The sequence below is a fragment of the Argiope bruennichi genome, chromosome 10 (assembly GCF_947563725.1).
Source record: "Argiope bruennichi chromosome 10, qqArgBrue1.1, whole genome shotgun sequence".
NCBI lineage: Eukaryota > Metazoa > Arthropoda > Arachnida > Araneae > Araneidae > Argiope > Argiope bruennichi.
Genome location: NC_079160.1, coordinates 25,215,892 through 25,241,682, shown reverse-complemented (window position 1 = coordinate 25,241,682; position 25,791 = coordinate 25,215,892). Strand labels below are relative to the sequence as shown.

General features: G+C 27.6%; 1 protein-coding gene across 9 annotated transcripts in view; it reads right to left on the bottom strand.

Annotated features, from left to right (window-relative positions):
- The window catches only part of LOC129989415 (inositol 1,4,5-triphosphate receptor associated 1-like), a 199,852-nt gene that overhangs the window by 43,411 nt on the left and 130,650 nt on the right, over positions 1 to 25,791 (bottom strand). Inside the window, exon 1 of one of the 9 annotated variants that reach the window (XM_056097948.1) lies at positions 16,814 to 17,360. The exons of the other annotated variants lie outside the window; for them this stretch is intronic. Within the exon in view, the coding sequence (XP_055953923.1) occupies positions 16,814 to 16,899 (86 nt within the window). The 5' untranslated portion in view covers positions 16,900 to 17,360. Of the gene's footprint in view, positions 1 to 16,813; positions 17,361 to 25,791 lie in introns of those variants that run through there. 9 annotated transcript variants of the gene reach the window in all.

Sequence of the window (25,791 nt, the reverse complement as noted above, 5' to 3'; positions counted from 1 at the left end):
AAATTTGCGTTTTGGTATTTTTACATTTTCATATAAGAAATATACAAAAAGTAAGTATTGTGATTGGTAAAATATTCCATATTTACGAAATTCCACGCTTCAAACATCCATTTGTCCGAAAAAAAAAAGATTTTTGGAATTATGTCTGTCTATCTGTGAATACTATAATTCAGAGACACTTTGAGATAAACGGATGGTATTTGGTATGGGGTATTAACACAAAATTTTGGATTTTTATCAAATTTTGAATGAAATTTGTTCGTAGGAACTCTGGTTGTTCGAGTAAAAGTGAACATGATAATTTTAGAAAGCATAAAACTAGATGGATAAAATTTGGTACACAAATTTAATCTTCAATCTTTCTTCAAAAGAGTATATGCCTATCAAATCTTGTATTAAATCCGTCAAGGAATTGACCGTCTGTCTCGTCTATATTTTCGCATGTTTCACAATCACTTAAAAATGCAGTAAATCAAATAAATAAAATATGGTATAATGATCTTATTCTTAAAATTGTTAATTTGTGACAAATTTTGGTTCCAATTTTGTAAAGAAAAAAAAAGGCTTCCAAAAGGCAAACTCGGTTTTCTTCAATTTATTACGAAGTACAAAAGGCTCATGTGTGAAACTCTGAAAATAAATAACGGGGAGCGTATATCTTTCATAGCTTTGCTCATGGTCGACAATTTTTTTATATGGACAATGACAATGCCTTAAGTATGGAGTACGAAAAGAATTTTCGAGGTTCACTTCCGCTAGTTTTATTAGGAATGTTAACAGAATTCCAGAATATCAATCTATACATGATATTCTGGAATATAATGTACAGATTGATAAGTTTTCCCCCTAATTTTTATATTTATTTTAATTATTTACTTTTGAACACTCTTAAATTCTGGTCATTACTTTCACAGTAACGCCCAACCGAATCAAAACTAAAATGGGCTTAGTTCAATTGGAAAAGTAATGAAGTCATTCAATAACCGAATGACGTCATTTGTCATTGGAGGACACTGTCAATTTTCGGTCATGAGCTTTTGTTTCGGGTCGGAACCCTCTTGCCAATCAAAGGCAGTGACGTTAAACCTTAAGATAATTTCTCTGAATGAAGATCTTAATGAAAAGATAAGCTATCATCTTTAAAATCATGCTGTGACGATAAATCAAGATAACGTAAATTATTTAATTCTGAAAACGGAAAAATAGATGATGCAAAAAGCTTTTTCAAATCTTGACAAATGAACAAACTTTAAATGATAGGACAAACTGGTTTTACGGTGAATGCATGAAAAATATATAAAAATGTAATACATCCCTATTCGAATCAGATGTTGTATAATATAATTACGATGTTTTCCTGATTTGTGTGGCAGTCAAAATATTGGGAAAAATATTAGAGTAGGATAATGGGCAATAGAGCTTATAGATAAAAATATTATGGTGTTATATTATTAATTAATAACACTATAAAATTATTATAATATTAATAATATATGAATTATAAATAGCTAACATGGAAAGTAGAAATAATATAAAATATTAATAATAGAATAATAATATATATAATAATACAGAAAAGAAATATTACGGTTTAAAACGTTCAAACTGAAAAAAAAAATTGAGTTTCATTTCAACAGTTATTTATTTTTTGAAACAAATTCTAAAAAAATTATAAAAATATTTTAAAAGCAGTACAGGAAAATAAGCCGAAAGCCCAATTGCTAGAATTTGCACATTCTAAAAATATTTACCTGATTATTTAAGAGAGTTTAAAAATCGTTTTCTTATAAGATGAGAATTTTAGAACTTACTGATTAGAAAGCACTAGAATTTTATTGATACAAACCCGAATGTAATCACTTCCTCCAAAGTATATGCATATTAACTCGCCAAACATATATTTTCCTTTCCCTTTTTTTAGATTTCTTATGACAAAAGAAAGTAAAGCTTATTTTTATTTTCTTTTAAGTATTCTGTAAATGTAACAAAATAAAATTAATCCACACTGATATGATATGTGTAGAGCGTTCAAATTTTGAATTGTAATTGGAAATTAGAAATTTGGATTGTAATAGGACACATAAAAATTGACCTTTCAATTTAATTATATAAATACTTTTTCCAAGGGACAATATGTGACATGGATTTACCATAAAATTTGAAAAGAAAATAAACACCCTGAATCGAAAATAGGCAATAAAGTTATCGAAATACTATTCTCTTTCAATAATATTATTCTTTTCATATAATAAATAGAGAATTTTAAAAGTTAGTCATAAAACTTTTCGCAAATATTTCTACTTTTATACAATAGCTAGGCTATACGTAAGCTGCATTTATCTTGATCGTTTTCTTCACTAGGGGCAAAAATTTCAATGCAAGTTTGAAATTGACTCGGAATAAATTAGTCTTCACTTTTACGAACAGTGTTCAAGACATTTATTTTAATAATATTCTGAAGCATTACTTTCCATTCCAGTAATCAAGGTTATTATTCTTTTCATTCTTTTCCGTCCAAAATAAAATTCTTTGAAATTAAGCTCTGTTTTATATTATTAATTTATTAATAAGTGTTATAATTTTTCCAAACGAAAAATTATTTTTACTTCTACGGCATTCAGGAACTTCAATCATAATTTTTGTTTAAAATGAAAGATTGTGGTATAAAATTGTCTTTCAACTCTGATACAAAGTTACTTTAAAAAGTATTTCTTTTAATACAATTTCTTCTAGAATAAATTGAACGACATTTTGCATTAAATTGAATTGAATTGAATTGAATTGAATGAAAATAGAATAGAATATTATGTTGTTTTAGGAATGGGATTTATTATGTCGAAAAACAGGTTAGTTATAAACGCATTATAAAAAAATATAACTTCATCTAGTTTTTTTTCCTATTTTCTGTAATCAAATTTTATAATGCAAAATAAAAATGTTCTTCTATCATAAATTCTTAAAATTTATGATAGAAGAATTTTGTTTTTTAATTTGTCAATCGACTTCTGTTAGAAAAGAGATTAATAATTCCACAACTTTATTTTATTAAGAATTATTTGCCTTTTTTGTGTATTATATATATTTGATTTAAAATAAGTTTATCCTGATGAGCGAAAGTCTTGATATGTATTTCAAATTGTAATGCACAACATAAAATCCTTATGATATAAAACTTCAAAACTGAAAATTGCTTAATTCAGAATATTTGATTTAGATCAGTGCGTACAAGATATTACTATTTTTATATCTGACATACGGTTAAAGGAAAAACTATCTGTAAAGATTAAAAACGTGTATTAACAATTTTATGCAAGAAATATACAATAGAACATTTTTAAAAATCCTTCTTTTTCTTTTAGTTTGCTTTCCATAGTAAAACCTTTGCAGTTTTATAATCTTTTGCGACTACATAATAATGGCAATAACAAGGAAGAGAAAAAAAAACCAATGTATAAACAAAAGAGAAATAACTTTACAAACTTATTACTAAACCATCTGTGACTACAAACAAAACAAACATTAAAAAAACCGGAAGCGCATGCGCTTAGCATCCGTTCCGGAACACTGTCCTGACAGTCTTGTAACTCAGTTCTTTGATAACGTTCGCAGCTAAAAGTCGTTTGGTACGGAACAGAATAATAGGGCCATTCTTTTTAACATTCAACTCATGGTAACAGAAAGATGATCAGCATTCTGTTTTGAAGGACGAAAAGGATTTCATTGTTCTTACTTTTATTACATTTTTTAATCACTTGTAAATAAAGACGAAGCGTGTGTGACGCGTTTCGTAGACCAACAGAATTAAATACCTGCAAGTGAAGTGAAAAGGGAACTATGAATCGTAAAAATGATAGGAGTTGAAGAATCGTAAAAATCGCAACATTTCTTAGAAGCGCAAGGAACGAAAAATTAATTCTTCCTCTTCGAAAAATAGCGAGCAATAAAATTTTAACCATAAGTTTGTCAAAGATACAAATTCCTTATAAGAAAAAAATATCTTTTGTCTCCTGAAACCATTAGACACCAATATTCGGTTTGCCATGGTTTAGGAAACAATCAAGGCAAGTTGAATGGAATGCTATAACTCAGAGTTACTAACATTTATTATTACGATGTACAGATGTAATACAGATGTGTTTATGTAGCTAAAAAAGCGTAAAATTGCACGTAAATAACAGGTAATAGATTTGGAATGTTTTGTTTAATTTTTTTTATGCGGAAAAAAGAAAGAGAAGCGTTTTATTATCTTTTTTTCCATTTTTTATGGTGTTATTAATAGTATTCTTTTTTTTTCTTAATTCTTAATATTGCCCATATTGAACAAAAAAACAAAGAATATTATTAAAAACCGCTTACATTGTAATGTAATAAATTAAAAAGAATGAAGTAGAATTTTGATTTCCTGTAAAAATGAATTAAAAAAGTTACGAATATGGAAGTATTAAAATACTTAATTAAATTTAAAATGAATGAATTTAATAAATTAGACACAGAAAAACGTTAAAAACAGTTTTTTTAAATTTCCTCCGATTTTAAAATTTAAACTCATATATTCCTCAAAGGTTGAAAATTGCAATGCATAAGATAAATATAGTAAATCGCACTTTGACATTTCAACGTTAGGCAGCAAAAAGAAGTTAATTAAACTTGACAAATCCAATTCATAAGGCCCTTAGGAAAACTTTAATACGTATATATAAAGATTATGCAAGAATAGGTGGATTGAATAGAAGGTGAACACTAGATTTTTCTTTTTCTAGTAAGAAAGTGTGTTTCAAAAGCAAGTAATAAAATGTTGCCAGTTCAAGAAGAAAAATTCAGATAGAATGTATGTATATTATATGTAATTGAAAGAAGAAAAAAAGTATGTACTAATAGAATAATAATTATTACAAAGGAAAAAGAATATTATAATCTAGAATGGTTCTTAATGGATTTTATAGTTTTTTTAACTCTATTAATTTATCACAAATGCTGTTTCAAGGAGATATTTGGAGAAGAATAAGTTATCTCAAAATATTCTTTAAAATATTGAAACATTTATTGTGTTTTTATAAAAGCATTTAAAATTGTTTTAGGTTTAAAAAAATATGAATAAATTATGTTTTTACACAATAGAATATCTGCAGTTAATTACATATATTTTTAGACTTAAAAAAGTTTTATAATATTAAATTATAAAAATTACTATTATTAAATTAGTAATTTTTAGTAAATAAATGAACATTTTAGATTCCAATATTCTTTTTTTCTTTTCAGAAAAGTCTGTTTCAATAAAAATAACAGCAAATGCAAAAATGCATTAGTTTTTTTTTCTGTACCTAAATAAGCAAAACTTTGCATGATCTTATTTCATTTATTAAGCTATGTAACAACAGGTGGTCCGTTCACACGTGTATCTCGAAGTTAGGCACGCATCTGACTCTTGGTGAAAATTAAAATAAGCATCAAACCCATTAATCTTGTTTCCAGTGTAAGTCAATGGATTCGTGAAAAAATAAAAACACTGAAAGGTAAAAATCTGTTGATGTGAGTATCATAAATGTTGGATTCATGATAAAATAGCTCAAAAAGTGCTATTAAAAATTTTCAAAATTTTGATTAAACTTATGATTTCTATATGGTTATGAAAAAAGACCGGAAGTCAGTAAGTTAGAAAAAGTTGTTACAAAATATGTTGAGAGAATAATATAAAAATCCTTAAGCAGGATACTGTTTATAAGAAATATATTATGTATCAGTTTGATGCCAAAGTCATTTTTATGCCCTATGTCGAAGTAAATAATTCTGCTCCCGCTCGAAAAAATTATTTTAGGATTTTCATTTTAATATTAGAATAGATACGAAAAACAGCGAATTGGTATTGGAATTTTATTGCATTTTTTTACATTTTGTATCAAACTTAAACCACATCACATTCAATGTTCTTCCATACATAAAAACACATGCAGCAAGTTTCATTTTGTTATAAAACATTCAGCACCATTGTATAGTTTGGTAAATACTTTCGTCAATTTTTTTGTTTAAGGCTTTGACTTATTTGAACAAACTAAGCTGAAAATAAAGGAACGTGTGTTTGTGTTGGCGTTCTAAAAGCCAGACCACATGACCGAAAACTATCGAATCCGGCACATTACTCTGAAGAAAGGAAATGTGAACCTCGGAGTGACTTTTTAGAAATTTCAGTTAAAATTTTATTAAAAATTAAATGAAATTTTGATTTTTTTCCCATGATAACTTTTGAAAGTATTAAAATACAAAAATAATTTTTACATCACCTTAAAATGCAAAAAATTTTCGTTTCAGCTATATCAATTAATTTGAGGTAAAATGTTTTTGTTTCCATTTTTAATCAATTAAAAATATTTTAAACGAACTTTACAATGACATATTTTATTGCTGAAGTATAACTTTTCATTATCGTTACTAATATTTCTATAATTGATTATATGTTAATGATCAAGAAATGAAGTTTCGGCTTATTTTCTCATGTTGAGTAGATTTCAATATAAGGTGCGATTCTAATAAATTTTTGAAACTTTTTTTGTCTACGTTTGGCACAATTATATTTAAGCTCACAATAGATTTTATAAGTACTGGAATAACGAAATGAAGGAAATGAAATAGATTGAAAACTGACTAATTATAATTGAAATATAATATAATTTGAAGAATATGTATTTTATATAAATTTATTTATTTGATAACATTGATAATAAAATTTTTTAATCGTTCTGCCTGCTCGCTGTCTCACTCCAGCTAGACAGCTGACTAGCATGTTAAATTGGAAATTCAACATTGGATCACTGTGCCACTAAATGTTGTGATAATGGCCTTCAACAGCAAAGTGGTCGTTCGGGAAATTCAGATGTTATGGACTCGAATGTTTTGAACCTTGAAATCACTATCTCTACTTATATAAAGATGAATTTATGTGTGTTTTGGTGGTCTATAGGCTAGACAATTTTAAGTAAAGCTACTAAATTTGATACAGATATACTTTTAAAGATAAAACAACACTTCTGTAGCATTTTTTAAAAATTTTAATTTATTAAAAATTAGGCTTTGTTCTGATATTTTTTCACGATAACTTCCAAAAATATTTTCTCACAAAAATAATTTGTACACCATGTAGAAATATTTTCAATAATTAATTTAATTGTTGTAAAATTCTTTAGTTTAGATTTAATTAACTTTCAAACATATTTTTTAAATATATTTCACAAAAATATTTCCAGTGTTGACAATGAAACCAAAATCGTTTTCATTATTTCATTAAATATATGATCACGTGATTTTTTTCATCGTTGAAAGCTAAAGATAGATTTTATTTAATATCTATGTAATTTACAAGACGAACAAAGAATGTGAAGCTGCAATACATATTATACGAACTTCCATGGCGAATTTCTTTTAGAAATTGAATCAGAAATGAATACGAACAGTACGATATGATAATACAAATACGAATTCAGTAAGAATGATAATAAGAATTCAGCACGAACTTTAAAATTGGGTCACATAGTCACTTTGCTGTAATTGAGAACCCAAGCTGACAGGAGGAAGCAACGAAAGTTCGCATAATTGACATATAACGTCAGACATGTTTTTATATATCTTGGTATAACAGAGACAGGTTTAAGAAATTAAATTTTCGATTTAAGTATAGAATATTATAAAAGAAAATGCCTACAGAACATACAGTTTGACCTACAGTTACCAAACTTGGCATGCATATACTTTAAAAAAAGGAACTGTGCATTTCGGGCCGATTTTTTTTGACGTTTTACATAAAATTGATTAAAAAATAAGCAAAATTTGGCAGTTTTTTTTTCCCCGAAAACTCCAAAAAATATTTTAGCACAATTTTTATATCATCTAAAAATTAAAAAAAAATTATCTTTTTACAGATACTAATTTAAAAGTATTTCAAATATTTTCTGAATTTCAGCAGATATTTTTACAAATATTTTTCTCTTTAAATTTCAACATTTATTCAGCTTTAACACATTAGTGCGTTAAAATTCAGGCCGTTTCCATTGCTTCATCAAATATTTAATATATAGGAAGTTAAAAAGTAGAAGAGCTGCGAAATTACGTTTTTAATCGCTACGCTATATTTTAGGGACTTTGCTCTATTAGAATGTATTATAAACATAATGAACAGAACAAGTGCTAATGTATTAAACTAACACAAGTTTAATTCTCTCATAATATAATGCTTAAAGATATTATCTTGTGGGAATAACGAATATTAGATTATGTATATTTAGTTGAAATTAAACATTACCAAGGTTGTTGATGAAACAGCTGGTTGTTTAAGACGGCTAGTTAATGATATTTAAAATCAATATGGAAGTAAATAAAACCTAGAGGAAGTGGTCTTCCCGAAACTTGCTTACCTAATGTCCAGTTTAGTTTAGTTATATTAACGTCCCGTTTGCAGCAACACAAGAGCTATTTTGGGACGGACTTCTTAATTTTGAACGCGGTCAGATGACGAGGACGACACCTGAGCTGGCACCCCCCTCTCCACACCACACCACACCAGCGGGAGGACGTTTGGTCATGACGGATTTAACAGACCCCCTTACACGACGGTTCTTCGGTGGAATCGGGTCTCGAACCTGAAACCTTACGGCTCACAAGCCGAGACCTTACCACCAGGTCACCGCGGCCCTACCTAATGTCCAATTAAGATCTTTCCCACCCCTACTACATAAAAGTATGGACCAAGAGTAAGGTTGTAAATATCTGGCATGGTATTTGTGAACAATAGTTAGAAAATATAGATCATAGTTAGAAAATATTCTAATATCTAACAATTTTACTGAATCTACGGAGCGAATATCTATTCTGGATGCCCTTTAGCGGACCAATTCACACCAAAATATGAGACGAAATTAGTGTTATAATCACAAGATAGCAAACCGAATTTCATTGATTTAAGTCATTACTTTTACGAATAATTGTGCTTACACGCATGAGGAAGAAGTATAGACCGACAGACAGTCAACATTTTCACATATTTAGTTAGAAATTTGATAAGAATCTATTTATATTCTAAACATATACCAAATTTTATCTGCTTAGCTCTTTGTGACTTGGATTTATTGAGTTCAACAGCCAGCCAGTGACTGGATTTCGCTCAAAATTTTATAGAAATCTGTACGTCGTTAGTCTATGTGCCAAATTTCATTTGTCTAGTTGAAAGCGTTTTTGAAATATCACACTTTTTTGAAATTGACAAGAAGAATTCTAAAATGTGTTTTTCGAATTCATGGAGGCTTGACAAATGGATATTCGTCAAAATTCGAATGTTTTTCAAGAATACTATATTTCATATACGAGAAATGTATACTTATTCGTTTAGAAAATACTGAAAAATCTGGCTGCATCTTTTTTTTTTTTTTTTTTTGAAGAGTAAACATGGCCAAAACACTCATAATATGCACCAAAATCAGTAGCAGATTTAACTACTTCCTGGTCCTAGGCAGCGTATATTCCGAGGTTCTTATTTTAATAAGATGGCCAATTTATTTAAGCATATCAGCTCATTTTTTAACATGCTATTGATTTATTTTAGATTAATATTTTATTTTTTATTAATTTTGTAAATGTTTTATTTATCTAATATGATTCCAGAATACAGGTTTCCACGTTTTTATATAATAATATCGAAGTAGATGTTTGGCTTTATAAATATTTTAATCACTAAGTGAAACATATAGGATCCTGGCCAATTATGATAAATTGTTAATACAATCACAATACTTAATAATTCATAGAATTTATAATTTTTATTCATTTGGATTCTAAGTATATTGTACATTTAATTCATATGCTTGCTGTCCTTTCTCAGACTAGAGGCTTTAGGCAATAGCCTCGGCAGCCTAATTAGAAATCTGTCACTTACTAATATAGAACAGTAAACCGCCACCCGTTTCTTCTGATTAGATAAGTATTATAGCGTTGAAAATCAATCGAAGGTTCTCCACAAAATAACAGAATAGTGCTTCATCAAAATAACTACTTGCTAAAGATGTATTAAAAGGTTATCATTTTTTTAAATAGTAGAACGTTCAAAAAAATGCTACATGAATGCTCATCAAACTTGTTTCTAAAACGGTATACATTGCTGAATGAATTGGAAAAAGTACATATTTCGCATTGACGTTATTGTAAAATCTCATTATTAATTCAGAACTGAAAGTAATAGTCGTATCTGCCAAAACAAAAATATTTAAAAATCGCAAAATAATAATAATAATAATAATTCGAACATACCGAAAAAAAATTTAAATTAAATCTACGATTGCAAATTTCAAGTTATCATGTGAGAAAATTATTATTTTTTAAGTCATTATTTGTCTTAATTAAAAACATTAACCAGTTTAAACCGGTTTGAAACAATCACGAGACTTCTCTATCGGTTTCTATCCCTCTCTGTATACATAATTTCTTTAAACTTCTATTTTCAATTTTTCTAGCTGGCAAACAAAGTTTTGGAGCTAGACAGATTTTGAGAGAAAATAACAGCTATGATGACATAGTTCTATGTCAACCTTTTAAAAACGCATCTGCTGTCAAAGAAGCATATTTAATAATAATGCAATACAGGTAAAAGCAGGTAAAAATATGCACGATTAAAAGATGATGACGAAAATTGCCATTTATGCTTCATTCATTACCTACGCGATTTCGTGTTTCAAAACTCCCTAACCAAAACGACATCATGTTCTCACTTGATAATAAATAGTCTTCACGCATTCTTTGAAACAACTGTGATGCCTACTAGCTATTATAACTATATACTATAGTTATAACAGTTAGTACTTATTATAACTTTTATAATATAATTATAGCTTACTGTTTAACGTTTACCACATTACATAAAGATTATTCATATGTCTCTTTAACATGAATAAAAATATTTCAATTTTGGAAGGCACTTGCTAGTAGCGGACTACCATTTTCAGTCATATAGATCCAGCGTTGTTCATCCAATTTTGTAATAAAATGTGTGTACTTATCGATTTATTCTCATTATATTCATTAGCTTTAAATGTCTTAAATCATGCACAGATATATTTAATTGGGTTCGATGATACTCTGCTACACTTTCCTTCTACTGTTTGTTAACTTATGTTATCATTGAATACAACAGTAACGGAATTTTTTTTTCTTTTCCTCAATTAGTGATAGAATAAGTTCAAAGGAATATCAACAATCGTTAATTGTGGAAAAAGTATTATTAAACATTATAATAAGCTGACTGTAATCGCAAATGATTTATCATTTCAGTATTCTAGTTCATGTTCTTCCAGAACAAAATTTAAATACATTTTTAGCCAGAATGAAAATTAAATAATTTTCGTAGAAACAAAGTTGGCACGTGTTTCACTGTCGCATGTAGGATCGTTATTTTTTTTTTTTTTTTTCTTTTCTTCCGGCTTTGCATTATTGTTAGTAAAATAAAAACATTTTAACTGACAGATAAAAATGACACACGAATAAAAGAAAGGCGAGTAAGAAAGTTTATTTTATATTCACGATAAAAGCGCATTTAGTTTGAAATTGTGCGATAAAAATGCAAATTTCAATTCATTTCAACAATAACTGATGCGGTTTGGATAACTAGCAAAATGGCCATGAGGAATTTTGAAATGCCTTGAGGGACGACAGTTATTGAAGAAATATCTATACAATGCAACTCTTTAGTGATAATAACAGAAAAAAAATCAGATATGTATAAATCAGGAAATCTCAATTAAATTTTGTTTTATACGTAGCGGGTAATGTTTTTTGTTTCATATACAATCTACGTTCTGATTATTTCATATGCAGCTATGAAGATAATCCTTTCAATAACGATGTTCATTAACTGAATTATATGTTTTAACCAAACGTTGATTTATTATATATTTTTTAATGAAAATTTAGTCCATTCGTATAGAAGATACAAAAAATAAACATAAAATCTGCATAATTTCTTAACATTTAATTATATGTAATAACAACATTGCGTATATATAGTACTGCACTTTCATGCGCTTTTTTCCCCTTTTCTATAAAATATTTTAAGCCTTTTTGTTCTGTTTTGTTTTGTTTTTATCAAAGAGAAAGACATTCGATGAAAACATTCTAATGATTCTCAAAGTTTTAGATCTCTTTGAACCCTGAAGATCCGTTTTGGGGATTATATAAGTTTACCTGTCAGCATGTGAAAGCGATAACTCAACCAGTGGGTGTGGTTTAACCAAAGCATTTTTGTATATTCTCTTATAAAGGTGTTATCCCAAAGAATGACTTACTTGCATGATATTGGTGTATAAAAGTTACGAAATATTTTTAACGAATCTATCGTGTGATCCCTAACAAATGTTTTCGCGATTACTTCCAAGAATGCGGTTAATAGTATCCGAAAGTCAAATTTGTATTTGAGACAGGTTTTTTCCAACCGAATGAAACCAAAATTTGACATAAAACTACACTTGCAGACATAAAATCAAGTTCAAATCTAATATATTCAAGTCATTAAATTTTAACGTTAATAAGTTATTAAGTTATATTTCAGAAAGTACAGACAGACAAACGATCAGTCTAAATTTGGATAAAATTTTTTATATATGTCTATAATATAGATGATAAACCTGTGTATAGAATTTTATCTATCTAGCTCTTTTTATTTTGTGATTATCGTGTTAATTTATATTCGAAAAGCCGGAAAGACAGACTTCATCTGAACGAAATTTGCTCAAAATTAAAAGAGAAATCTATAAATTTGGCGTAAAAACAGTATATTAAATTTTATCCATCTAGCTCAAAACGTTTTTAAGTTATCTTTGTCACAGATAGACATAATGTCAAAATTTTGTTTTTCAAACTTGGGAAAATCGTCAAAATCTCGAGTTCAATTTTTTTTTTTTTTTTTTTTTTTTAACATCCGTCAAAATCTTATCAGACACTGCTAAGAAAAGTCTTTCTATAGGTCTCACAATCCATATGCAATAAACATAACTCAAAAGCTCAAATAAATAGAAAAATAAAATGCTGCATAAGATTTTATTACTAGATTACCAACATTATATAGATTTTAAATCAATTCAAACATTTCCATCGATTACTTTCTTTCTTATCATGTGAATACAATAAATAAAAAAAATCTCCCAAAGATCTAAATGGATGATATTTGATATACTTTGTCATCAACATTGTGGAGCTATATAAAATTTGGACTTAACAAGTCAAAAAGCAGACGCTTGATATGCACATTCAACTTTCTTCACTATTATATTATGCTAAAATATAAAGCAGTAGAAGGGAGAATATGCGAGATGATTTATATAGTTTGGGAGGAATTAAGGCTCTGTCAATGTCGAAACCTGGAAACTGATCATGAATTTTATAGCTTTCCAGTTCTAAGAATATTATGTACAATATATCTTATTATATAATATGTTGTTTGATTTTTTTATGAGGTATTCGTTCTTCGAGCATATTTTTGATCAGAGAAATATTTTGTGGTTCTGTTTCTCCCCTTCTGATTAGTTGGCAGTACAAACAATTCTTTAGTCGATCTTCTACTGTGTATCAAATGCCTAGAAAATGTTATTCATTTTTATTGTCACTTTATCTTCAATTTTTATGTTCAAGATAAAGTTACGTTATTTATTGAAAAATGTTATAGCTTTTTTATCAGTTTAAGAACAAGTACAAATATATATATTTTAAAAATATTGTGTAATCTCCCTAGGTGATTTCTGGCTGACTTCATTAAATCATACACTTTTATACTGGTATTAAATCATTCACTTAATTTAGGCCTAATTTTAATAGCTGAAATACAATTAAGGTTCGATTTATGACTTAACCCTAGAATGTATAATTTTATTTTATTACAAAAGAAATATGTACTTTGAATGATTAAATATTTTCCTCTAACTATATGTAACAAAATTTTTAAATATTTTTTCGTAACAAAATTTTAAATATGCAAAATTGCTACATTATGAATTAAAATATACACAAATAACATTATAATAATTCTACAATAAAAGTAAAAGCTTCTTTTTTATGAATTTATTTTTTATGATGCAATATATATATATATATATTGATAGCATTTTTAATGGTAGAATTATTTGTACAACAGCCATCTTGGTATTTTTTTCCAATTTCCAGTTAAAATCTAATTCTAGTACCTCTATTGCCATATATCGGTCTTTCCTACACATATTAATCAAAAAACATTTTAAAAATATTTCAAGACATTTAAATAAGAAAAAGAACAGTCATGTGCAAGTGATAAATGAAAATAAAAACTTGTAGCTAAATGACTATACGATGCACTGTAGGTTAAATAATAGATTTGATAGAAAAGAATTCCGATAACACATACTTTTTCTTATTTGAAAGTTTACCTAAAAATGGCCTTAGGAATACAGTTTTGTTAACTTGCCAACAAAAAATTACAGCGTTTTTAATAAAATACTCATTTTTTTAAGAATTCCTCCTGTTTATTAATAAAGGTGTATTTCATTATCAGTCGATTTACAGTTTTTCATTCATCATTGGTTTCGCAACCAATATTCAAAATCAACTTTAAAAACACCGGAAATTGATTTTAGTTAAGTCATAAGAAATGAGTCGGGAAAACAAAATTAGCTGTTACTGTAACCTTGAATCGAACCAGAAAGACTCTTTCAGTCACGAATATATTTCTAATGAGCCATCTGATTATTTCCAACGCAGAAAAAAAAATAATTACTGTGTTAAAAAGTTGCTTCTATCCGTTCTTATAACAGTAATTACGAAACTTTTTATATCCTAAAATGTGCTGTTCTTATTTTTATTTCCAAAATCGGAGTCTTAATACAAGTGGAAGAATCATTTGTTATTACTCATTGTTTGGTTATTTAAAAGTTTATTTAGCGATTAAAAAGAATGCGTATTTATTAATCAACATTTTCTTGACTGAAACTAGATATTAAATGTCCCCCCCCTCCTCATTTACGTTATCATTTCTAATTTTATACAATAAAATTTTTTACACATCTTTGAGTTAATTTTAGAAAAATAATCTAAAACAGACTAAAAAATAATGTTAGGAAAAAATTAATTAAAAATTAAGAAAATATCGTTCATATTATAAGAAATGTCGAATTTTGAATAGCCACTATTATAAGGAATAGGGCTATATTGGTATATTCCGAAACCATAAAAAATGATTTATAAAATTCCAACTTCAAGATTTTTTAGTTTTGTGTGAGTGTATTTCTATACAGTTTTTACTTACGACTTGTAGCTAGCTATTTAACAACAGGGAAAAAATAAATCATACAATGACTATTTCTCTTTAAACTGTCAGTATGAATTTTTTCTAAATGCAAATATCAAACAGAATTTTTCAATATCAAATGATTTTCATACGAATTTTTCCGTCTAAAATGTCGAAGGGCATATTGCAAGAAAAGCCACGTTACTCTAGAATTCTGGACATAATAATATAATCGATATACTATACAATCGATACTGAATTTCAATGCTCTTTTTGATGCAAGTGCAAATGATTAAATTTACTGATTAAAAAACAGGTTTCAAAAATTTAAAATATGCTTTTCAATGATCATCATAAAGACTAATAGCAGATAATTTCATAGAAAAAAAAAAGACATAAACGCAGTCTTTTTTTTTTTTTTTTTTTGGAAAGATGAGTTTGCTTAAAAATTGAACTGATGTTCTTTTTTTATTTCATTCTAAATATTCCCTGTTAAAATTGAAATTTTACTGGAAAGAAAAAAACGTAATCAGAAAGAAGAAATTAATAAAAAAAAATTGTTTTATGGTTTCTATTTTTAGATAAGTTTTCAAATATTTAATAAAACGAGATAGTTCGAAATATTTAAATAAATTGAAATATTTAAATATCTTGATATAATACTAATTTGCTTCAAAATTAAATTTATGCCTTTCATTTTATGGAATTTCAGTAGCTCGGTATTTTTAGAATAAAAATTATCAAATTCGTTGAATTGAGAAAAAAAAAAAAAAAAAAAAAAAAAAAAACAACAACATTTTACACAAAAAACAGGAAACTGAAAAAAGTGAAAAAAAAAAAATTCTTTTGATACAGAACTTTTATTTTATATTTGAAACATGCACTATTATATTTGAATAATTTGAATTATAATCTGAATCATCGTAATAAAGTTGCAAAAGCAGTAGAATAACTTTTAATAGCCATTTTACTTTGTGATTCTTTCTTGCCTTTGCATGTATACGATGATTAATATTACAATACGAGACAAAAAATATTTTTTCTATAATTGGAATTCCTCTAAGTAATGAAAAAATTAGTTTACTGTTCCAGATATTACTAACCTCTTTAGAATAAAGGAGAGTTTTTAATATTTAAATTCAGAAAGATAAATATATCCTTAAAAGTTGATAGAGAAGAAATATGTAAGTGTTTTTGATAATATATTTAATTTTTTTGTAAAGTAATAACGATATACAACATTTGAAAAGCTAAAAAATAATACACCAAAAATTTACTAAGTTTTCCTACTTTTTTTTACGAACTGAGCGCAGTGTTAAAGAATCTGTTTAATCAATAATTTATATAGGAAAAAAATATTTTTTGCAAGAACATCTAAAATAACAAATAATTTGGTAAATACAGACATTTTTTGAATTAAAAAAATTTGTTCCAAAGAATGAAATTAAAGTATGAAAATGTTCCTTTCGATCAAAAAGAAATTTTTTAGAGTTTTTCGGTTCTTCTTATAAATAATACATTTACTGCACTTACCTTTCTCTAAGTTCTTTCAACTTCACCACAGCATCTGCTATAGATGTAATTTGCTGATCTTGATCGCATGTTTGATTATCCGTCATTTCAACTAGCTCAAAATCCACGTGCAAAGGGGCAAAGGTAACCAAAAGGTAAAACGTGGATCGATGTTCCACGAAAACAAAATTATAAAAAAAAGTGCAAACAAAATCTTAATCAAATAGCTGAACACCAAACACTTCGAATTACATCTTTTGTGTTTACAAAACTTCGAATGAGCACATTTTCCGAACCGCAAACGATAATTTTCAACCGACCATAACAACAAATGACCAGACGATTTCTCGCAACCTGTTTCCAGTTGATGTTACCAGTATCGATTGAAGTTCCCGGATTTCTGCGCGAGGTCCAATCTCTGCTGCTTTCGCGATTAAGCCAACACAGTCTTGGAATCTGCCTTAAGAACGACGAAAGAGCGATTTTTTTCGGAATAAAAGAACTCAAGAAAAGATCGCGACGAAAGTGTGAAGATGAGTTTTCACTCGTTGTTCCTTACGAACTGTTATGAAAGCAGAAAAAATGATTGTCCGGAAACTGCGCCAAGCACTTATTCTCGCCAAATATATTTTAGTTTCGCGCCAAAAGTATCATTTTTTTTTGTTCCACTTCCCGTTAATATATTCGGTAAACTCGTTTTTATTATCAATTGGCGTAAAGAAAAGAATAGGCATGTTTTTGACACAGTTAATAGTGGGTTGATTTCTCCAGACAAATGCAACAAATTTTCCCAGGGATATTAAATTAATTCTACTGACATCCTGATATTTTATTTTCATGCCTTGATTTTTTAAAAACTTACTTGAAAAACTTTTAAAAGAAAGACAACATCAGGCTTAGAACTATTTTTTTATGCTTATGATTTTCAATTTTATATAAAAATTTCTTTTAAAAAGAAGGAAACGTATCTGCCTAAACATCTTTTTGTTAGTTGTTTTTAAACGTGATCCGACGAATTCATGCATAAAATTGGGATAAAAGAAGAAAACATTTTTATATAAAAGGAAAAAGAGTAATTATCTTTTCTTTTTATTTTAAAGCAATTTTTTTTTAAAGCAACTACTCAACTTTTCATTATCATCTCTTAAATACTTGAGAGGATACACGAATCTTTTTAAATACTTGAAAAATTAAGTACCTTTCACTTAAAATTTGTTTAATGAACAAGCAGGTTTTTAAATATTATAGTTCTTAAATTTTTTTTTATCAATTTTTATAATTGGTTTTATCTTGAAATTTGATATGGTTATCTTTAATTTTTAAAATATTTTATGTAGTTTAATAATATTTATCTAGTTTTTCGTTTAATATTTATGAGCAAAATCTTAAATGAAAAAATTGTGAAGGATTATTATTTTGCATAGTTTTTCTGTAAGTTAAACAAACTCATCGAACAGAATCTATTAACAATCTAAAAACTGCAGAAATGAAATGGTTACTTTTTTATCAGAATTTCATTTATGAGAGCTTTGTAATTTAAATTAATAAAAGGCATTATGAGAATAGGATTTCAAACTTCTTGCTATAATTTTTCCCCTGCATTATCAAAATAATTACTTTCTTAAAAAAAATTCTTTTGTTATGTTACAAAGATCGCAACTGTTCGTGGCATGGCAAAAAGTGACGTTTCATTATTACTAGGATATATTATTTTTTTGTTAATGCTCGTTTTGCCGCGAAGAAATTACATTTATGTGCAAGAAAAATCTTTATCATTTTCTATTAGATAATCAGATTTATCAAAAGTAGTGACTAAATTACATTTTTCCTTTCTCGCATGCGAAGTATAAAAAAGAAAAATTATTCTGACTACTAAAAAGATTTGAATTTGAAAATCAAGACGAATTTACCTTGTTTCAAACTTTCCACGAGTCAGAAAAAACGCCACTTTGAAATTATGAACCAATGAGTTTGTGAACCAATAATTCAAAAACTCCTTTATCTGGATGAATGAAATTTGGTATATGATTTTTATACCAAATTTGTAGATATCTACAAAATTTTGAACGAAATTTGTACAAATAATATACGTCTATCTATCTAAGAGTTCAAGTAAACATGATAGCTTCAAGATACCAAGAGCTAGATGGATACAATGGGGAAAGTTTTATAAGTATATATTTTCACAATCATGAAAATGCTGTAATTCAAAAACTCAACAACTTCAACAAACTTTAAAAAAATTTTTCCGCAATTTTAATTCTAAAATGTATATCTTTATCGAATTTTGAATCAAAATCTGTTAGATTGTCTTTTACTCCATATTTTCGAATGCATATAAAACACAATAATTCAAAAACTCAATGACTTAGATAAATAAAATTTGGCATGTGATCTTATTTCTAAAATTGAAGTCCCGCACCAGATTTTGGTTTCAATCAGTCAATAAAAAGGTGTCAAAAATAAGAATTAAATAATTTTCTTTCCCGTACTGTGAAACACAAAACTCTTACGTGCGCAACTCTAAAAATAAAAATCTGAGTTCTTGTAACATTCACGGCCTTGCCATGGCTTCCAAATTACACAGAGAAGGGAAGGAAAAGAAAATTTATTAGAGAATATGCGATTCCGGAATATCACTGAGACTGGTTTTTCTTTATAAAAATAATATTTGCAACAGTGAAATTCACTATTACTTTGTATTTAAAAGTTAATATTTAGTTGATTTTACGCTAAATAAATTTTTTTATCTTAATTAATGGAAAAACATTCCAACCCACTGTAAGGTAAGAATAGTTATTTTATCAAATAATAAGACCATAGGAAATAAGATGTATTTTCAAGAAAAGAAAATAAGTAATATATAGCGGCAACGATGACCTACAAACTATATTCTCGAAATGACCCAAGGTTATGAGAGGACCTGTTGAACGAGTCCCCGTAACAGCATTTTTCCGAGGAAAAAAATGCAGAGAACTATCATTAATTTAGGAGGTTTTCCTCCCGAATCCGCCCGTTACGTGATATTTTTAGAACCAAACTATGATGGGACACATTGACCTTTTGATATTTTGTAATCATTTTTTTTATGGAAGTGTTATATGAAACTGAAATAAAATAAAATATTTTTACGCTATAATATTTCATTTTTTAAAAAAATTGTTACAATCTTGGAAATTAAATCAAAAACTTCATATTTGACAAAAATGGCTTCATTATTTTTTTTAAATTATTTAATCTGGACATTTTCAAAATATTGAAAGATATATATTTGAGAATACTACGGTTTAGCTGAACAAGGCTTTTAACTTTCATGCTCCTTCAATATGGACTATATTTCTTACATATTACTATATAGATATATATGTAAATATATATAGAAATATATGTAAAAATATATATAGAAATATATGTAGAAATATATGTAAATATATGTAGAAATATATGTAAATATATGTAGAAATATATGTAAAAATGTAGAAATATATGTGCCTTCTCATATTTCTTATATATTTTCAAAATATGACGCTTATTTGGCTTCATTTCATAGTAAGATTCTTAATTTGTAGTTTGCTTTCATTTCCAATGGGTTGAGTTTGTGCGAGTTGCGGTAATAATCCATATCTTTATTGAAGCGATCACATAACAAATTTTATTTATGTAATTCGTTCGTTTCTGTGTCATTTTTAGAGTCATCTTATCCATACACACAGATAGACAGATATACGACAGTCTGAGGGAAACTAACCCACATTTAAAATAGATCTGCAATTTTGGTCTTAAATCACCTGTCATTTTGTATCTGTTCACATTATTGAATTTCTAAATAATCGTGTGTTTATACAAATGAGTTTTTAAATTGATTATTTGCAATGAGATTTTTTTCCAAATGTTGCCACCGACGTGCCGCATACCAAATTTCACCCATTGAGCTCATTTAGTTTTATTCACAGATGAACATGATACTAAGAACTATATTTTCAGAGTCAAGGAGATCTAAAAAAGAAAATTCAACAATTTGATGCTGAATATTCTGATGATTACGCTACTTTTTACATTTCCTATACCAAAAACTAAAAATCGGCTATATGCAAAAATTCATTTTTGAAATATTGCAATTATATATTAGCTCTATTTGAAATATAAACTAGCAAATTAATATGTGACCATAATAAAACCAAGCATTTATTTTAATTCTTTTTTATCTTGAAACCATAATAGTTTTCTTTCATATTTGCATATCTAATATCGTTGAGTTTACCATTAGGATCATGTCCAGCTAACAATATATCAATTGCACCAAGTTGATTTAAATTTATGATCCTTTGCATAACGAAGCAAACAGGAATGATTGTTTAAAATATGAAAAAAAAATTGATCTTAAGATTTCGCCATATGTTTAGAGAATAATTATAAATCAAAGATTAAAAAACAACCGAAAAAGTTAAAACAAAAAAAATCAACTTTCCATTACTTTAATAAAAGTATGTTTTCAAAAAACAGTTTTTAATATTAATGTATACTTTTTCATAAAGACAGTTTTCCAATAAACAAATATAATTACAAAACTTCTATGCTTTCTTGTTTCAAAGCTGTCTAAAACACGAATATTCATCGAAACGCGATGTTAAATTGTTTTTGACGATTACCTTAATTCTTCTTTGTATTCATAGTGACCAAGAAAACGAAAAGTAATTATAAATAGGAGCTATTGCCAATCGCAGAACGAAAATAAACAGTAATTCGTAGTTATAATTAAGTATCGATTTAAGATTCTAGAAAGAGAAACAAAAGCATGATAACACAACAAGTCAACTGAGAGGTTATCATTACATGGCAATCAAATAAAATGACTGATTGAAAATGGCCTGCAGTTCATAATATATAATTAAAATAAAATCCTTTTTTTTATTATAAAAAGGATTCATACCTGAAGCAAAAGGTTAATGTCCATTATACACTATGCTATTGCTAAAGTAATATTATTCTTCGTTTTAGCTTATGAAAAACAAGGATAATTTTCCTGCAATTTTGACACCTGTTCAATATTACGAGCTCGTAACTCAAATACAATTTCCAATTGTTACAATTCTATGTCTCTTCTTCTTCGAACATCCGATTATTGTTTAATATGAAAATTTTCATGCATTAAATTAATAAGTCAATAAACGTGAAATAATATTAATGAAAACTGACGGCCAATAGCCAAGATCTTTTATGTTTTTAAAACTTACCGGAGTGTATTGAAATATTAATTCTTGGAATATTTATATCAATCCTCTGGATATGCCTTTTAGAGACTTTGAATTTTGTATTTCCCATTTATATATATTAGATACAAGAATAAAAAATATTTTAAGAAAATACTATACCTTTTCTGTATTGCTGTATTAAACTACTTAAGAAAAATGTATATGGATACATTAATTAAATATATTATTATTAAGTATGTATAATGCATACTGATAATGCATGCCAGTATGTATAATGCATACTGATTAAATATTATATCAGTATGCATTATACATTCAGTATTAATGCATACTGAATGTATTCATAAATATATGAAATGCAATCACATTAAATGAAATGTATTTATTTATTACATTGTCAGATTACTGTTTATAATATTCCGCAGACAATTACAAGCATATATGACAGGATAAAGCATTTTAAATGACTTTAGGTTTTTTTATTACCTCCTAGTTTCCACTTGCATGGTTAGTTAAACTTTGCATCATCTTTAAAATTTTTTAGTAGTGTATGGAAAAAAAATAGCTTAAAAATTATTTTAGAAATCTTATTTCATACAGTTTAATTCTTTATAGGAGAAGCTATGAGATTTTAGATTTCTTTGATAAATCTAAATTCTCACTTTAATTAGGAAAAATTGTAAAAATTAAAAAGATTGTGTATTATAATATTTAATAGTAACATTCTCTTGTTAAAAAATATTTAAACATATATTTATTTTTTAAAAAGTTGTGTTTATTTATGTATGACCTTGGCATTATGCCAATGGTTGAAATATTATGTTTATTTCAGCATTCGACTTAATATTATTATGTTTATTATACATTGTTAGAATATTAACAACCAAAATTTAAATAATTTTATTTGGGTATGTCAAGTAAGGTAAAGAAATAATTATAATTAAAACCCGAATAATTTCATGCAAGATTTACCTGTCTGAAAGACAATTTGCAGACGATAAATTGACGTATTATTTTATAAATTTTTTTGTTTTTATAACAAACCATTATAAACCAACTTATTAAATTTTGCGTCGTCATATAGCAACAATCTTTAAAGCGGAAAAGAACATCATAAAATATTATTATGTTAATTTTAAAGGAAAAAAAATAACACAGTTCTTACCACAATTCGTTCTTCATATCAGCTAGACAGATCTAGTTTCTAATTCACTTCTTAAAATATATGACAGATAAGAAGTCGTTCGCATTAAAAGTCGTCTGCTTTACCTGCTATCGTTTATCGTTTGCTGCGCTGTGCAGTTTGTCGCGACGGGATCAAAACAAAAAATAATTTCGAGTAACATTAAGAAATCGTATATTTTTCATAATCATTGATCTGAAGAGAGATGTTTTGAAAATGCATCAAACAAATAAATAAAAAATAATAATCGATTTTTTCGACTCGACTTTTTTTTTACATATTTACACATTATCAATGTGTTGCAGTACAAACGTACAATTTTTATAGCAGAATTTAGTACAAACGTACAATAAAAATTGTACAAAATATACAATTTTTTCTTTGTTCACAAGACCACTTACCAAATATTATTAATTTAAGATCTAGATACAAAGGAAAAGTTTTATAATCGTCAAAAAAACTCAAAGTCGAAAATTTAACGAATTTCTATGTTTCAAATATTCTTGAATTCGAAAAGCATAATTTTGGAAATATTATATATCTGCATCGTCTCTGTCTGTGAATATAGCACAAAAACGTTTTGACTTTGAGCAACGAAATTTGGAATATTGTTTTTACATTAAACTCATGGATTTCTATCAAATTTTGAATGAACAATTGAGAAATGTATAGAGCAAGAAAGATAAAATTTGGTAATCAGTTTTAGTATCTAAAGAGTGAATGCTATCAAATTTTGTAACAAATCCATCAAAGGGTTGACAGCTAATCAGTTTATGCAGTTCGTATGCTTGTAAAGTCTTAACAATTTGAATAGAAAGATGTATGGTAAATTATCTTATCACTAGAGTTGTAGTTTTAATTCCAATTAAGACATTGTGTTGTACTGATTCATTGTGTCGTCGCTGTTACTTACTATATTCCTCAAGATAGCCAGATGGTGGATCTTGCGAACAGATGCGAGACCACCCAGGCGGGTGGTCTCGCATCTGTTCATTAGCGACTACAATGAAAGACCATATATGGAATTCCTCGTCCCAGATGTATTGATAGTACGTTCAAAGAGAAAGGGATGTCCAAACATCTGGATGCTAGATGTTTCTCTTTGTGAAAGGACCTTCCCATTACCCACTTCCAGATTTTGGTTCCAAACGGTTGAAAGGAAAATGTTCAAAAACGCGTATTTGGTTTTCTTCACTATACTGCGAAGCGCAAAATGCTCTTATGAAAATCACTGAAAATAAAAAGCTGAGCACTAGTGGCACCCACAGTCTTACTCAAGGTCAATAATTTTTATGGGAGGTAGAAAAAGGTAACACTTTTATCATTAAACATGCGAAAACCACTGTTTGCATTACCATCTTCACACATATACATGCAGCCCGACAGACAGTCAAACTTTAAGTGGATTTGATACACAATTTATACACATTTAGAATTCTTTTGATAAAACTATGTCCCTTATAGGTATCTACTTTTCTTAGTGAACGCTTTCACACGTACAGAAAGTACAGATGGACGGACAAGATCCGTTGAAACGAATTTCGTCAAAATTTTTACAGAACTATATAATTTGGTGTAATGAACACACCATATTTCCTCCTGTCTGCTGTTTTTGAGTTATCAATTTCACAGACAGACATAAATAATACCAAAATCATGCGTTTCGCACTCAGAGATGTCTGAAACATGGAGATTCTTTGAATCCCGAGTTTGTATTATTATTGTTCTTATTATTATTTGAAGATTCTTTCTTTGACTATAGAAGTCTAAAACATTGAATTCAGGTAAGAAGTTTCAATTTGCCTGAAACCATTATTCATACTGTACTCAAATGTCTGAACATTTCGAAGTGACTTCTGATGAGATAATTTCAGATCAATAATCGTCATTTATTATGAAACTATGCCCTTTTTAAGAACAATAAGATATTTTTGCTTTCAAAACGCTCATACTCGAAATTTTTAAAAATCTCCATTTTTCCGCTTTTTTTAAGTTTGAATTTTTTTTTTAATTACGTCTGTATTTCTCTGAACACAATCACTAAAAAGTGCTTTGAGATTAGAAAAATAAAATTTGGTATGTGATTTATATATTAAATTAGGATTTCGTTGAAAACTTGATAGAAATATATCTACATTTACTGGAAAATTGTATATCCAACTTCAAGAAAAACGTTAATGCTAGATTGATAAAATTCGGTACACAGATTTAGCATAGAAAAAAATATATTTGAGAAATTTTAAATTAAATCTGTCGAAGTTTTGACTGTCAATCGATTTGAATTTTCACATGCATGAAAATAAGATAACAAAAAACGCTATGATTTAAATAAATGAAATTTCGTATGTGATGTTGTGATTATAATTACAATTCTGTGTTAAATTTTGGTTTCAATTGATCGGGAAAGGCGGCAACTGAAACGGGAATTCAGTTTTCTTTACTATACTATAAGTCAACCTTCTAACTCTCCGACCCGCCCTAAGGCACACGGATTTAAACCATAGAACTGAATGACCGGACCGCCGCAACAGCAATTGGCGGGAACTGTGGTTGAGTCCTAAGGGCCGTCACCGGCCACGGTACAACCCTCCCCGAAGGAAGTA